The sequence below is a fragment of the Mandrillus leucophaeus genome, unplaced genomic scaffold (assembly GCF_000951045.1).
Source record: "Mandrillus leucophaeus isolate KB7577 unplaced genomic scaffold, Mleu.le_1.0 Scaffold1232, whole genome shotgun sequence".
NCBI lineage: Eukaryota > Metazoa > Chordata > Mammalia > Primates > Cercopithecidae > Mandrillus > Mandrillus leucophaeus.
In genome coordinates, this window is record NW_012100677.1 from 965,445 (window position 1) to 980,050 (window position 14,606).

Below are 14,606 nucleotides of genomic sequence, written 5' to 3' on the forward strand. Positions count from 1 at the left end.
CCATGCCTGGCTAATTTTGTATTTTTAGTAGAGACGGGGTTTCTCCATGTTGGTCAGGCTGGTCTCAAACTCCTGACCTCAGGTGATCCGCCTGCCCCGGCCTCCCAAAGTGCTGGGATTACAGGCGTAAGCCACCGCATCTGGCCATTTTTCTTTAATTGACAAATAATAATTATATACATTTATAGGGTACAAAGTGATGTTTTGATATATGTATACATTGTGGAATGATTAAATCAAGCTAATTAGCATATCCAGCAGGCCAGTATGGTGGCTGACACCTGTAATCCCAGCACTCCAGGCAGGCGGATCACTTGAGCCCAGGTGTATCAGACCAGCCTGGGCAACATGGTGAAACCTCATCTCTACAAAAAATACAAAAATTAGCTGGGCATCATGGCACGTACCTGTAGTCCCATCTACTCAGGTGGCTGAGATGGGAGGATTAATGGAACCCAGGAGTCTGAGCCTGTAGTGAGCCTTGTTTGTGCCACTGCACTGCGGCCTGGGTAAGAAAACAACAACAACCCCCACATATCCAGTACTTGAAGTATTTACCGTGCTTTTTTTTTTTTTTTTTGCGTGTGTGTGTGTGTGTGTGTGTGTGGTGGGAACATTTAAATTCTAATCTTTTAGCAATTTTGAAATATATAACACATTACTACATACAGTCACTTTGCTGTACAAAAGATGATTAAAATTTATTCCTCCTGTCAAACTGAAACTCTGCACCCTTCAACCAACATCTCTGCTTTCCTCATTCCTACCTGTCCACACCCCACCACCAGCCTCTGGTAATCACCATTCTCCTCTCTGCTGCTATGAATTCAACTTTCCTAGAATCTATATATAAGTGAGATCATGTTTATTCACTTAGTATACTGTCCTCCAGGTCTTCCCATGTTGTTCTAAATGACAGAATTTTCTTCTTTTTAAAGGCTGAATAGTATTCTGTTATATATATTAATATATACCACATAATCTCTATCCATTTATTCATTGATGAACACTTAGATTGCTTCCATGTCTTGCTTATTGTGAACAATACTTCAATGAATACTGGAATGCAGATATCTCTTTAACACACTGATTTCAATTTCTTTGGATTTTTTATTTGCATTTCCCTAATGACTAAAGATGTTGGGCAACTTTTCATTTGCTTATTGGCTATTTGCATATCTTCTCATGAGAAATGTCTATTCAGATCTTTGCCAATTTTCAATTAGATTATTTGTCTTTTTATTATTGAGTTGTAAGAGTTCTTTATATATCCTAGATACAAGTCTCTTATCAATATACGGTTTGGAAATATTTTCTTCCATTCTGTAAACTGTCATTTTACTGATGATGCCCTCTGAGGCACTAAAGTTTTTAATTTTGATAAAGTTCAAATAACCTATTTGTCCTTGTTCTGGTTTTAGTGTCCTGTCTGAGAAACCATTACCTAACTCAAAAACCATGAAAATTTTTTCCTGTTTTCCTCTATGAGGTTTATAGTTTTAGGTCTTAGATTTGGATCTGTGATTTGAGTTAATTTTTCTTTCTGTCTGGTGTGAGGGAACAGTCCAATTTCATTCTTTTACATATAGATATCCAGTTGTCCCAGCACCATATGTTGAATTTTCTTGGTAATCTTGCTGAAAATTAATTGACCATAAATGTAAGGGTTTCTTTCTAGGTTCTCAATTCTAGTGCACTGATCTATCTGTATGTTCTTATGCTGGTTCCACAGTCTTAACATCCATATGGAATTTTAATTCACTTACTACAAGTAAAGCTAATGACATCAAATTGTACCATTTACATTTATTATCTCTCAATATTATAAAATCTTATATATTAGAAAGCCTTGTTATGGATATATAATTTACTTTTACAATCTTTTGTAGCGTATGCATATAAGGTAAAAGTCTACTTTAAGATAAAAAATAAAATTCCTTATCATTCATTAAAACAACACTGATTTATAGAAATTCAAACACCATGGCAACAGAAAACTCTATTTCAACCCTGAGCCTTTTAAGTAATACCCTAAGGATTAAAAGATTACTTACACTTCATAGCAACATATTTACACATTTAATTATACAGTCACTGCCTATAGACCAGCACACACCCTCTCTCTCACACACCCACATAAATGGTTCACTTGAAGCACATGAGATTTCTAAATTCCCACATAATCACCAAATTTTAGAATCAATTATTTGAAATAATTATCAACAGAAATCAAGACTCTTAAGATATTTACTATATTTCTGATACTTCAAATTTCAAGCAAAGTGATCTATACGTATATACGTCATTATAAAAAAACTGACCAGCAAAAAAATAGCAGTCTTTAAAAATGTCTTGAGATTTCCTTGTTTACGATATGAAGAATAAGGGAAACATCTCCCAATTCAACAGCAATGAACTGATATTTAAATGATATGCTTTTCTTATGATGATGATTATTATAGGACATTATAAACACACTGCTTAGGAGGAATTTATTTCTCATTTTCATTAGGCAAAGGCAGGCATGTAAATATAATGTGCCTTTGATAAGAGAACACCAAAAGGACTAGAAACAAATGCTAACAGCATATTTTGAATTTCGTATACATAACCTATAACTCTAATATTTGCTTTTGAAATTGAGTTTTCATTAAAAAAATCAGGAATCTTACTAATTATCTCACTTATAATTAATTTTATTTAAATGTGATTTTCATTATAAGTTTTCCTTCATAGTAATGATTACGGATCTCTTCTATAATACTATAGCCAGGAAAAAAAAAACCCACAAAGGTTTGCAAACCAAAACTTCATTAAGTATTTGCTATAGTAACTACCATAATGTGATAACAATATACCTACAAAAAATTATGGCAAGTAGGTCAGGCTTGCTAGCTCAGGCCTGTAATCCCAGCACTTTGGGAGGCCGAGGCGGGCGGATCACCTGAGGTCTGGAGCTCAAGACTAGCCTGGCCAACATGGTGAAACCCCATCTCTACTAAAAAATACAAAAAAAAAAAAAATTAACTGGGCGTAGTGGTGGGCACCTGTAGTCCCAGCTACTCGGGAGGCTGAAGTGGAGAACTGCTTGAACCAAGAGGCTGAGGCTGCAGGGAGCTGAGACAGTGCTACTGGACTCCAGCTTTGGCGATAGAGCGAGACTGTTTCAAAAAAAAAATTATAGCATGTATTAAATTGACAGATTTTTAACTGTCAGCAAAACAGAAGGAAAGAGGCTGAGAAAGTCAATGTGTAAAACAAAATTTTCTATTCATCTGAATAAAGCTCTAGTTAAACATAAATTCTTAACTTTCCTAAATACTTTAAAGATTGTTGGCCGGGTGCAGTGGCTCAAGCCTGTAATCCCAGCACTTTGGGAGGCCAAGGCAGGCGGATCATCTGAGGTCAGGAGTTCGAGACCAACCTGACCAACATGGTGAAACCCCATCTCTACCAAAAATACAAAAATTAGCCAGGCGTGGTTACATGCACCTGTAACCCCAGCTACTCAAGAGGCTGAGGCAGGACAATCGCTTGAACCTGGGAGGTGGAGGTTGCAGTGAGCCGAGATTGCGCCATTGCACTCAAAAAAAAAAAAAAAAAAGTTCAATGGTGCCACCTTGATTAGACATCCACTGTACTAACATTTAAAGGAGGCTTACTTCTAGCAGAGAACAAAAGGGGAATTATATAAATGAATACAAATTAATCCTCTGGAAATGTGCCATTTAACTATACATTTAAGAGGTCCCACAGGTATATAAAAATTATAGAGTTGCTTATCTTTAAAATCTATACAATGGAGGGTCCATCTCCTTCATAATATATCTGATTTCTCCATATAAGACAAAGTTCCTTTCTGTTTTTTGAGACGGAGTCTCGCTCTTGTCACCCAGGCTGGAGTGCAGTGGCGAGATCTTGGCTCACTTGCAACCTCCAGCTTCCGGGTTCCAGTGATTCTCCTGTCTCAGCCTCCTGAGTAGCTGGGATTACAGGCAGCCGCCACCACACCTGGTTGATTTTTGTACTTTTAGTAGAAACGGGGTTTTGCCATGTTGGCCAGGCTGGTCTCAAACTCCTGACCTCAGGTGATCCAGTCACCCATTCAGCTCATCCTCCCAAAGTGCTGGGACTACAGGTGTGAGTCACTGTGCTCGGTCTTTTTTTTTTTTTTTTTTTTAACTACTTGGTATTAAATGGCTAGGCAAGGGAAATTCTATCAATATTATTTAAGATTCTCCACATGGACAACTTGAAAACAATTCAAATTATATAAGTCAAATAGGAAATCACGGCACCTTGATTTCTAACAATGGAAGAGGTATTACATGTGTAAGATACAGTCGTATTTTGAACATTGCCTAGCTCTCTCATTCCATAGTGTAATCCTGGATTTCCTGTGGAGTATATCTTATGCTCCTCTCCCAAAATACATAAAAATTAAGGTTTACACTTTCCCAAGCAAAGGTAACTTAATGCTACATAGTCTCCCAGACACAAGCCAAATTTTCCTTTATACAGTCTTTCCTTGTTTGGGAGGGAGAAAATGTTCTCTTGGGTGCCTACAGTCATTTCAAAAGCTTTACTAGGTTACTGTCTTAGCTTCTTCTAGAATTAGTCAAATCACATTTATTTCTTCATTAGATTCTTTTTAATCAACCCCAACAAACATTTGTCTTTGTTATGCCTCAATTACTTAAACTTTGTGGGCATTAGACTTTGCAGCATCAAGTTTTTAGGAAATTATAATCATAATCAATGTGTGGAATAGCTGTAGCCAAAACAGAAAAAGATTCCTTCCTTGCCTTCATCTAAATGGATACCATATATCTCCAGATACTGTGGACTAAAACTGTACTGGCATTTTTAAAAATTCTATTTTGAACTCTAAGTACAAATAGAATTGGTCTTCCTCTGTCACTCAGGGACTTTCCCAGTATTATTCTTTTCCAAAGTACCTTCTTTCCTCACGCTTCCTTCATTCTTTTCCATCAAGTGTCCGTGTTCAGTATTATTTTTCCTACTGCCCTCCCTCCACCCCCATGCATTAGCTGTAAAGTAGATGTAAAGCTTGGTGTAAGTCCAAAAATTTTATGATCAAAATATATACTTAGCAAATTGTTTGGCTAAATCTTTCATGTATGATGAAAGATTATTACCACAATTCATTAGCAAATTATAGACTTTGAAATGTAGGCAGACAAATATTTGGCCCTGTATCAATCAATTTGGACCAGCTGGGTAGAAATTCACACAATCCCAGGAAACCTGGGAAGTGAGGTGCTCTTTCATTTTTCATTCACTTGAAACATTAAAGAAAAATTATCATTCTATAAAAATGTCCACTTTTCAAGATTTTAGCAAACAATTTTAGAATAGGTCTTATTTTCAGTCAATCACTACTTTACTTTACTGACCAATAAACTAATCATTTTTCTTGCAATTGATTGTGGAAGAATAGTGCCTAATGCATACAGGGGTACTCTAATACTTAGCCATGATAATCCAGTTTAAAAAGCTAAATATTTAATAACAGTTCTATTGCTTTTAAAAGGTGGGGGGCTGTGCTATAGATATTAAATAAGCCCAGAAACTAATTTTGCAATTATTCATGATAAATAATATCATTAACATTCTCTGGGGCCCCCTAGCCTACTGAGGTGACCCTGTACAAAGATTCTGATTGATCCTATGTCTGTCTGTTTTGGTTAAGCTACAAGGCTGTATATAGGAACAGCTGCACTTTGGGAGCAACTTAAAACAAATTTCATCTTAGTGGCATCTAATCCAGTGCTTGGTACAAGACTCATGGAAAAGTCAGTGTCAAAATTAAACAATGCCGGCTTTGCAATGAGCAGATGCTTTTGCCTTGCAGCTGTAAAACCCTAGAACAATCCAGTACTCTACTGTCTGGTCACGCAGTGACCACAAAGCAAGGAATACATTTTGTCATTTATATAAAATGTTTACTACAAGCTTTTAAAATATTTTTTCTCCCAAAAAAAAAAAAAAAAGTTTTTCAAAATAATAATAGAAATACATTGAGGGTAATAAGATACCACACTATAGCCCTATATTGAGCCGTAGGATTTTTTAAAAGAACATTAATCACAAAAAGTATGTTTGAAAAAGAAAAACTGCTTAACTGTTTAACACTGAGTCATACATGAGACACATTAGACAAAAGAAAAATTACCATAACCAGATGTTTTAAGAGGTTGTAACCAAATAACCTTTGGCATATAAAGATAAACATGTAAATAATTTTCTACATGCAGGCCTTATCTTAATAAGCCAAGTCTTGGTCCAGCTTATATTTATGAGCACTTTATATTCACTTACCCATCCTGTGGTTTAATTCCTTGTGTGTGTGTGTGTTTGTTTTACAGAGGGTTGGGGAGGAATGAAGAGGTTACTATTTCTTATCTTAGGACTGGAAGATAGTTAAATGTTAAAATACTTCTCAGCTTAAGTAATGTGGTACTTACTACATCTATGAAGAAATTATAGCCTTTCCCAACACAGACCCTAGGAAAAAAACCTTACCTCTGGCATTCAGGAATCTAGGAGTTAATATTTTAATATTGAAAAAGAAAAACCTCTTCTTCATGCATGAGAAACCAAAGAATCAGCCCCATCTAAACAAGTGAAATAAGTGACTACATGGTCGTGATCAATCCACTTCTGCTAACTAAGGTTCTGGCTTTAAAGATAGCTTTTTATTGTACCTACAAGAAAGAAATCTAGTACCTTTACCTTTATTTTAAATGGTCTGCTGCAAAAACATTTCTGCAGTGAGTATTGCTTAATCTTTCATATTTTTTCTTGAAATGTTTTTCTCCCCAAGGATATCAATTCATTAATGCCTCATTACTTACAAATTTCATTGGATATTTTGCTGGTGGAAGGTTTGGGAACTCTCCTTATATCCCTCCTCACCCTAAAACTCACATTTGAATGAGCACTCCCAAAGTATGAGTACATTAATATGAATCAAATTTTATTTTAAATATATAAAAGGCATGCTACCCTCTTAAATGAAGTATTTGAGAAATAAAAAAGATTTTTGTGGTTGCTTGTGCATTTCTGTGTTTTATTTTCTGAAACTGTAATTAAAACTTATTGACATAAAAAACATATTGATGCAATATGCCTTTTAAAATATAAATTCTAGGCATTCATTTGAAGAGATAATCCAAACTTTAAGAAGACTATGAAACTTTTACAATTATCATTACGCACTATTGGTGTAATTTTGTTGTATTCTTTGATAATAGCTATAATTAAAATGAACTGGAACATGGTGGCAGTAATATATGCCATCAAACAAAAGTAAACAATGCCACTAAAATATATCACAATAATTAAATTTAGAACTACAAAAACATAAAAAGCGGGTGATATATATTCCTATATTTGATTCCTTGTGTCCTAACCTACATAGTTTACAATAAGAACTAATTATTTTACAGTGTTAGTATTCCAAATTACAGTACTATACGTGAACAGCTTTAAGGATAAGGAACAACTACAAATTTGTACAACCTGGACAAGTTTTTTTATCTCATAACTTTGGTTAATAATCAGAATTATGATAACAGAACTGTGTGAAAATACTGTTTGAAAGCATATTCCAAATTAAGATTATTAATTATACAACTGCAATTCACACTTAATGTGCTTTACTGCATTACATATTTTTATAGGACCATCTAGAGATTTGCCAAAAATGGCTGGCTGAAACGAATGGTTCTCTTTTAAGTGCATTTTATCCCTTTAGGTTCACACAATAACAGCAATATATTTTTAAAGTATATATTTTACTCAAAAAATACATAAATAAGTCACAAACCAAAAGCTAACAGATGTGTGACTTCTAATTAGTTATAATAATCTCTCCTTCAATGCCATTAGAATGAGCCTTTCTTTTCTTTTGAAAACTAAAAAAGCTTTCCTTTGAATTTTAAACTGTCAGGGTGCTTCAAAGTCAATGTACAAAATCTGCTTTGATTAAAATTTTAGACATCTACAGTGATAACTTTATGAAAGGAAAATATTAAATTATAATTATCCTAAACAGACACAGTCTTGTGAAACTAACCCTACATTCATGTTAAAACACAAAGAGTTGAATATAATGAATTTGATTCATCCTCGGACACAAAGCTTCATCACAGTAAACTCAGTCAACTGTTGCTCTTGCGCCTATATTCATGGTGCTTAAATAGCGCACTTTAAAACAAAAAAAACTCCAATTGGCTTTTCATACATCCACCCTCCCCAAAAATAACGCACTTGAAAAACTCAAATGATATGAAAGGCTTCAAGGCCTCTTTTCTCCCTTTCATACCCCCTTTTTTTTTTATTTCTGTTTGCAGTAATCTGCCTTTCTCTTTCTCATTGCTACAGAGCAAGCGAGGAGGCTCAGAGCTTTGAAAAGGGGGCTCAGTGTGTAATGGGTCCACTAGAATTAATTTACTTGCACCAAATCCATTGAGCACAGAGGTTCTTTTCCCCCCTCTCTCTCTTCTCAAATCATTTGGAGTCGAACGCAGCCCCCGGCCTTTGTAATTCTAGTAAAGCACTTAAAGTGCACAGTAGGTGTTCATGAGGACCATCTGGTCAAAAGCAAAACAAGCTGCTGATTTTGCCTTTGAATAGAATGAAGCAAGTGTGAATTAGTCTCTTCAATTAGCACTATTACAACCTGTCAAGTGCATATTGTAAAACAGGATTATTACAGTATTGGTCACCAGTGCAATTATTTACTCTCTGCCTTTTCTTGCATATAAAAAAATCTTATGTTTATTAGTTTCTGATAACTGAACGTAATTTCTCTTAACCCAGGCATTTCAAAACTACCAACACACAAATCACAGATTATGAAATGTGGTCAGCTATGATGTTTGATACACATATCTTAAGTAACAAAAGGCTAAAGATTGCTCTTAATTCTTAAAATGTCATTGCTTCTATCATCTTGAAACGCAGGTAGACAAATACTTATATGGGCCGAAAAAGAGATCCAATCCAGATTATTCTAAAACACTTCCAGAGAGGGGAAAAGACTTGTCAGTTCCAAAGAGCTGCGTTATAAATATTAAATTTATTACCTCAGGGGATAATTTATTAAGAATCACAGGAAACCTCAATATTTATAAAATGATCCCTACTGATTTATTTATTTGAAGTGGTATGATTTCAACAGATCTCAGTTTTCAAATGCAACTTGAAACTAATAATATATATGCATATTTAAAAGATGTGTAATCTTCTTTTCTGAAAGCTGAATAAAGGCTTGAATTCACTGCCCAGTTGCAGAAGAAATTATCTCTTTCATTCTTGCTAAAATGTCATTCGTGATTTCAAATTTTAAAAAATCAAACTATAATATATGTTAATTAAATTGGTTCATTCTAATTGATCCAATATATGCCATTTATCTTGCAGTAAAAACAAACCACTTACACTTTTAATTAAATAAGCACACAACTTAATTTACCCTCTTGCATATGCACATTCTCAGTAACTCTACTCTTATTTCAGTTCTGTGCCAGCAACCCCAACCCTCCCCATACTGGAAAACAAAACAAACAAACCAAAAAAAAACACCCAATACTTAAAACATTTACAGAAAGGCCATGTTAGTTAAGGAGTTATAGTCAACCCACTACTAGAACATCAATAATTAGCACAATCTGTAAAAGACTACATATTTTAATTACTGTTACTGGCCACCAGCATTAAAGGAGAATAGTCCAAAATATATGCTAGTCAACCAAGTTAAGAAAGTAGCAAGTAGAAAAATAGACACAACACACAAAATCCGACATTAGGTTCAAATGTTCAGAATCAGAGTTAGCCTCATGATTATTTAGCCAAGATTATTTTTAAGGATTGGTATAATCTATGTATTTAGTTCATTCAGTTCCTAAGACTAATTCAACTCTATTGGCTTCTCACTTAATCACTAGTTTGTACAACGCCGTAATAGTACTGAAACGTTTTACTACTCCCTGCAAGATACATCTTTATAGGTTGTCAATTTTCCCCTTTCATGCCATTAAGAACTAAATCAACATTAATAAGAACAGTGAGAATTCTGGGGTAAAGTGAAACTTGGAAGAGGATTTAAATAATTCCAATAAGCTATTCATCATGCTTCTTGCTGTAATAGGTAAGTAATACTCCATGATTCTGCACTAAAAATACTTAGGTTTCTTACTGTTATTCTGGGTCATGTGTATATTCCTTAAATTTATATGACATCTACAAAGAAAACAATATTTTGCCTAACAGAAGCTTTTGCAGTAGTAAGGCCGATAACAAAGAATCAGTTTCCAAGAAAAGTTGGCTTGATTTCAGGGACTTCATATCCTTTTCCACACCTGGGTTTTGGATTTGCTGAAAGCAAATCAATCTTTTCTTCCCTTTAATTTAACCCACCCCAAGTGCATTTATAACCACAGATCTTTAATAGTATTAGTGAGAATTGCTAGAATCTGCTCAATAAACTGTTGAAAAATCTGAATTCTCAGTGTAAAAAAAAATCATTAAAATAAAGTAAGCCTGTTTAAATATAAGGAAACTCACAATTTTAAAGTGTGACAAATAGCTAATTTAGGACTCAAAAAGGTTGAAAAGACAGACTATCACAGAATTACTGTTGCATTCTTTCATATTTTTTACAAGCTGTTTGGTCATAACGGAAAAGAGAAAAGATTTTTCTTCTTAAGACTACTTGCAACTCTCTCCATTCTGACCTTTTTATACTGTCACTGCTTTCTCCTCAACTAGGAGGATAATGTAAGTGGAAGGATTTGTACAGAGTTTTTAAAAAACAAAATCAAAATGAAAACCCTCAATAACCAACTGGCTTAAATTAAAATCTAGAGCACCTAAAGGACACAAGTCACGCATTGTGAGGCAGCAGACCACAAAGCCAGAATGAACAAACACTTGAACACCTCTTGGTTTATCACCATTAACTTGCAATGACCATATGGTCATTGAATGGTTTATTTGAAATTCAAACTGCATTTTAGTGCTATTTTCTAACTCAGTATTTTTTAAAAATGTACTTTGTTCTAATTAAAAGTTGAAATCATAGTGCCTTTTTCAATCCTATTTCATTTAATAGAAATTTCCCTCTGGGTGAAAAATAGTGCAAAGTTTTCTTTTAAAAATGCAAGGTTTTCAAAAATTAAAAAAAAAAAAAAATATATATATATAAAATACACTAAAAAAATGACCAGGAACTTTTGTGTATTGAACATTTTTTCCTTTCCTTCAATTATATTAGTCAGGATTTATTCTTGGACCTATTAATACTGAAAAGAAATTCCTGAAACTGGTGAGATAGATTAATTTACAATTTAGCACATATGGTATCATTAAGCTTTCACATTAATAAAAAACAAATACTAGCATTATAAAATAAAACTACAAAATTGTTTCATAATTATATTTTTATCTTGATAAAATCAAACTAAATTTCCAATCATGCAATAAGAAAAAATGTACATACTTAAGTGTCACTGTGGATTGAATAGCTGTAGATAAGAACACCTTGTCCTTCACCTGAAACTACTCCCTCCATCACAGGTGTTCCACAAGTTGAAGCAGAAAAGTCACAGAACTAGGCCCAGAGAGGTCCCACATCCTTTATCTAAGTTGTACAGAATAAAACAGCCTATGTGTACCTGTCTACTCACAGAGAAGCAAGTGACATAAGTAGCAACTGCATTTATTTGTTCCGGGCAAACTAGCATTTAAAAATATTATTTTAAATTTACTTAAAGGGAAAAAAAGGAAAAAGGAGAAGAAACCAAATTCTTGACAAGAAATACATAAGAATATCTGTCTTGGCAAAAATATTTCTGGAACATTTTAAAAATGACATTTAGAAAATGGTATAAAAATGATTTACTGTTTTTAAGTCCTTGAAGCTTAAGATATATTTCATAATCTAAATAGCAGGCCACGGAGAACAGTTTCAGCCAACTGTGGCACACAATGGTACATTTACAGAATTTTAAATATTTCTTTTAATAATTGATGTAGTCATTTTGAATCATTCTGCATAGGATATCAGGTGTGAGCAGATTGCATTAACGCTGCTTAAACATTTCAACTTGTCAGTATGGCCAACTCGATTTCGGAAATATTTGCAGTATTTTCCCATCGAAACAGTAATAAAGGCAAAATAAATATATGCCACTACTTTATAATCACCGAACATTAATGAATATTTTATGTCTTTTTAAATCTCCCTGTTTAATTTAAAAGGGTGAAATTAAGTCTCCTCCCTGCAATATGCCAATTATCTGTAAATCAAACAATAACTTGGCCATTATGCTCCTTTTTGTTAATATAAGAGAAGCTAATTTGAAAACACTGAATGGCATTTTTAGGCTATCTGCTGAATAGTCCTTTCTGCCCTCTTGTGGGAGAAAGCTGAAACACACTCAAATAACAGAAACTGGGGGTGGGGGGTTGAGAGGGTGGCAGCAAAATTATGGCTAGAAAATTCAACCCCAAAGGGAAAAAAAGCAAACTATATTTATTCATCACGCATTATACTATTCTTCAATTTTCAAGTCAGCAATAAAATGAATTTACCTCTGATCTTTCTTTTGTTGGTTAAACTGAAGTTATTTTAAATCTAAATTTCCTTGTTTCATTATATTCACATACACAATTTAGATTTTACTATCCTGTAAAATTTCAGATGCTCGGAGGTGGAGCCACAGCAAAACATTATTTCTACCAGAAAAACACAAATGATTCTTTAAGGAATTAAGTTTCTTAATTTAGAGAATAAAATACTCATTATGGAAGTTGAAAATGAAATTACAATTTATACATATTTAAAATCCTGAAAAAAATCAAATAACGCAAACCTATGATTCAGTTTAGGAATCAGATCAGAAAAAAATTTTAAAGACTTTAGTTTCTAGTCAATAAACTATTCAAGTAATCAATAAAGAAAATAAACCAAAAGCAATGAGTTATTCATGTCAAATTCAGAAGCTGAAATTCATTAACACAATATAAAAAAGGAAACCATTAATAGTCTACAGAAACAGTTCATATATTTCTGAAAGAAAACACTAGGGTGAAAACTTATTCTTTCACAATGACATTAAGTGATTATTTTAAGCAATGTAGTCTAAGAAAAAAATTATAAAATAATCCAAGATTAAGCATGATTAATTCTCTTCAGAAAAAATTAGTAGACAAATGACTGTTGCTTTCATAATTTATAAAGTGTAATACAACATAGTCATCATTTCAATGTTTCTAAACATAAGTCCTGTCATAGCCTTAAATATTCCCCCCACCCTCCATGGAGATAAATTATTAGCTTTTAGGTGGGTGGGGCCCAAGGCATATCAAGAAGGTACCTCTTCTCTCTTGGGGGAGGTTCTCTTTTGAAACAGTGGCCCTGGTTGGTCGTGATGAAGAAAATATTGACACTATAAATAGACCCTTCTCATATTCTAAGCTAAAAGATAGTCTCCAACAGCATCTTAGGAATACTGCCCAAGGGCAGGATTGAGCGGCTTAAGAAAAGTCCCCTCAAATTCCTTTTAGAAACAGGCAGAGTACACAGTATAAATAATTATTTGAGAGCAACCTTTCAAATAAAATATAAGCATCCTCCAAAATGAATGTTGTCAACAATTTCCTAAGTAGTATTTCTAATAATGACTATAAAACCATGAAATATATTACGTAATAATCAGTTATTTTTAAGAAGCGTTTCAAGTTGACTAGTTTAAAAATTATCAAGAGTTCCCATTTACATCTTTCTTTCTAGGTCAAGTCATTTAGTGTATCTACAGTAATCATTGATGCTCCAGTTAATTAAAATTTAAGAACCCAATAATGAAACATAAAGAGAATTTCCAACCAGAACAGATAAGCCCTCTTTAACAGGGTCAACATTAGCTATAATGAGCTACCTTTATTTCTTAGCTGTGAGACATAACTCACCTCTTGAATAGTACTGCTTCCTGAGAAGTTCAGGTTGTACTCCCGCTGGACTTCTCGGTGGGTGATGATCAGCATGAAGTTTTGATTTAATGACTCCTGCAGGGCACTGAAAGGGTTGAAAGAAAAACAAGGAACTTAGAGATGAACAAGTTCTAGCTTGCTTTACAGCTAGCTGCAAAAACCCCAGGAGTACCCTAACCTCCACACAGGCATGTCCGGGCCCAATGTTATCATATTTTCAGCTCCTAAAGGCAAGAGAACACACTGAGAACAACCAAGGGGAGCTAACCTGTTAACTCTTTCTCTACCAAGGTGTTTTTAAATTTCAAGTCTAAATGCCTTGTATACTTAAGAATTTTCTACAAGTCATATATGCTAATTCATAATATTTGCATATGTATCTCCTCCAACAAAACTGTCAATTATATCAACTCCAAATATGCTACTAAAATGTATATTCAAAGACTCTGCTTCAATTCCAAGTGAAATAGCTGTTCTAGAATAACAGAAGTATGAAGCTATTGTTTATATTCATGAATGTTGTATAATAGAATATGATTTCAGTCAAAATTCAGAAAATATTGAAATCTACAGAACTTTACTTGCTA

General features: G+C 33.8%; 1 protein-coding gene across 1 annotated transcript in view; it reads right to left on the reverse strand.

Annotated features, from left to right (window-relative positions):
• LOC105533247 (FAS-associated factor 1) overlaps nucleotides 1-14,264 on the reverse strand; it is a 266,264-nt gene extending 252,000 nt beyond the window's left edge. The window contains exon 1 of the mRNA XM_011971639.1: nucleotides 13,999-14,264. Within this exon, the coding sequence (XP_011827029.1) occupies nucleotides 13,999-14,073 (75 nt within the window). The 5' untranslated portion in view covers nucleotides 14,074-14,264. The remainder of the gene's footprint in view (nucleotides 1-13,998) is intronic.
• Nucleotides 14,265-14,606: the final 342 nt, after the last annotated feature.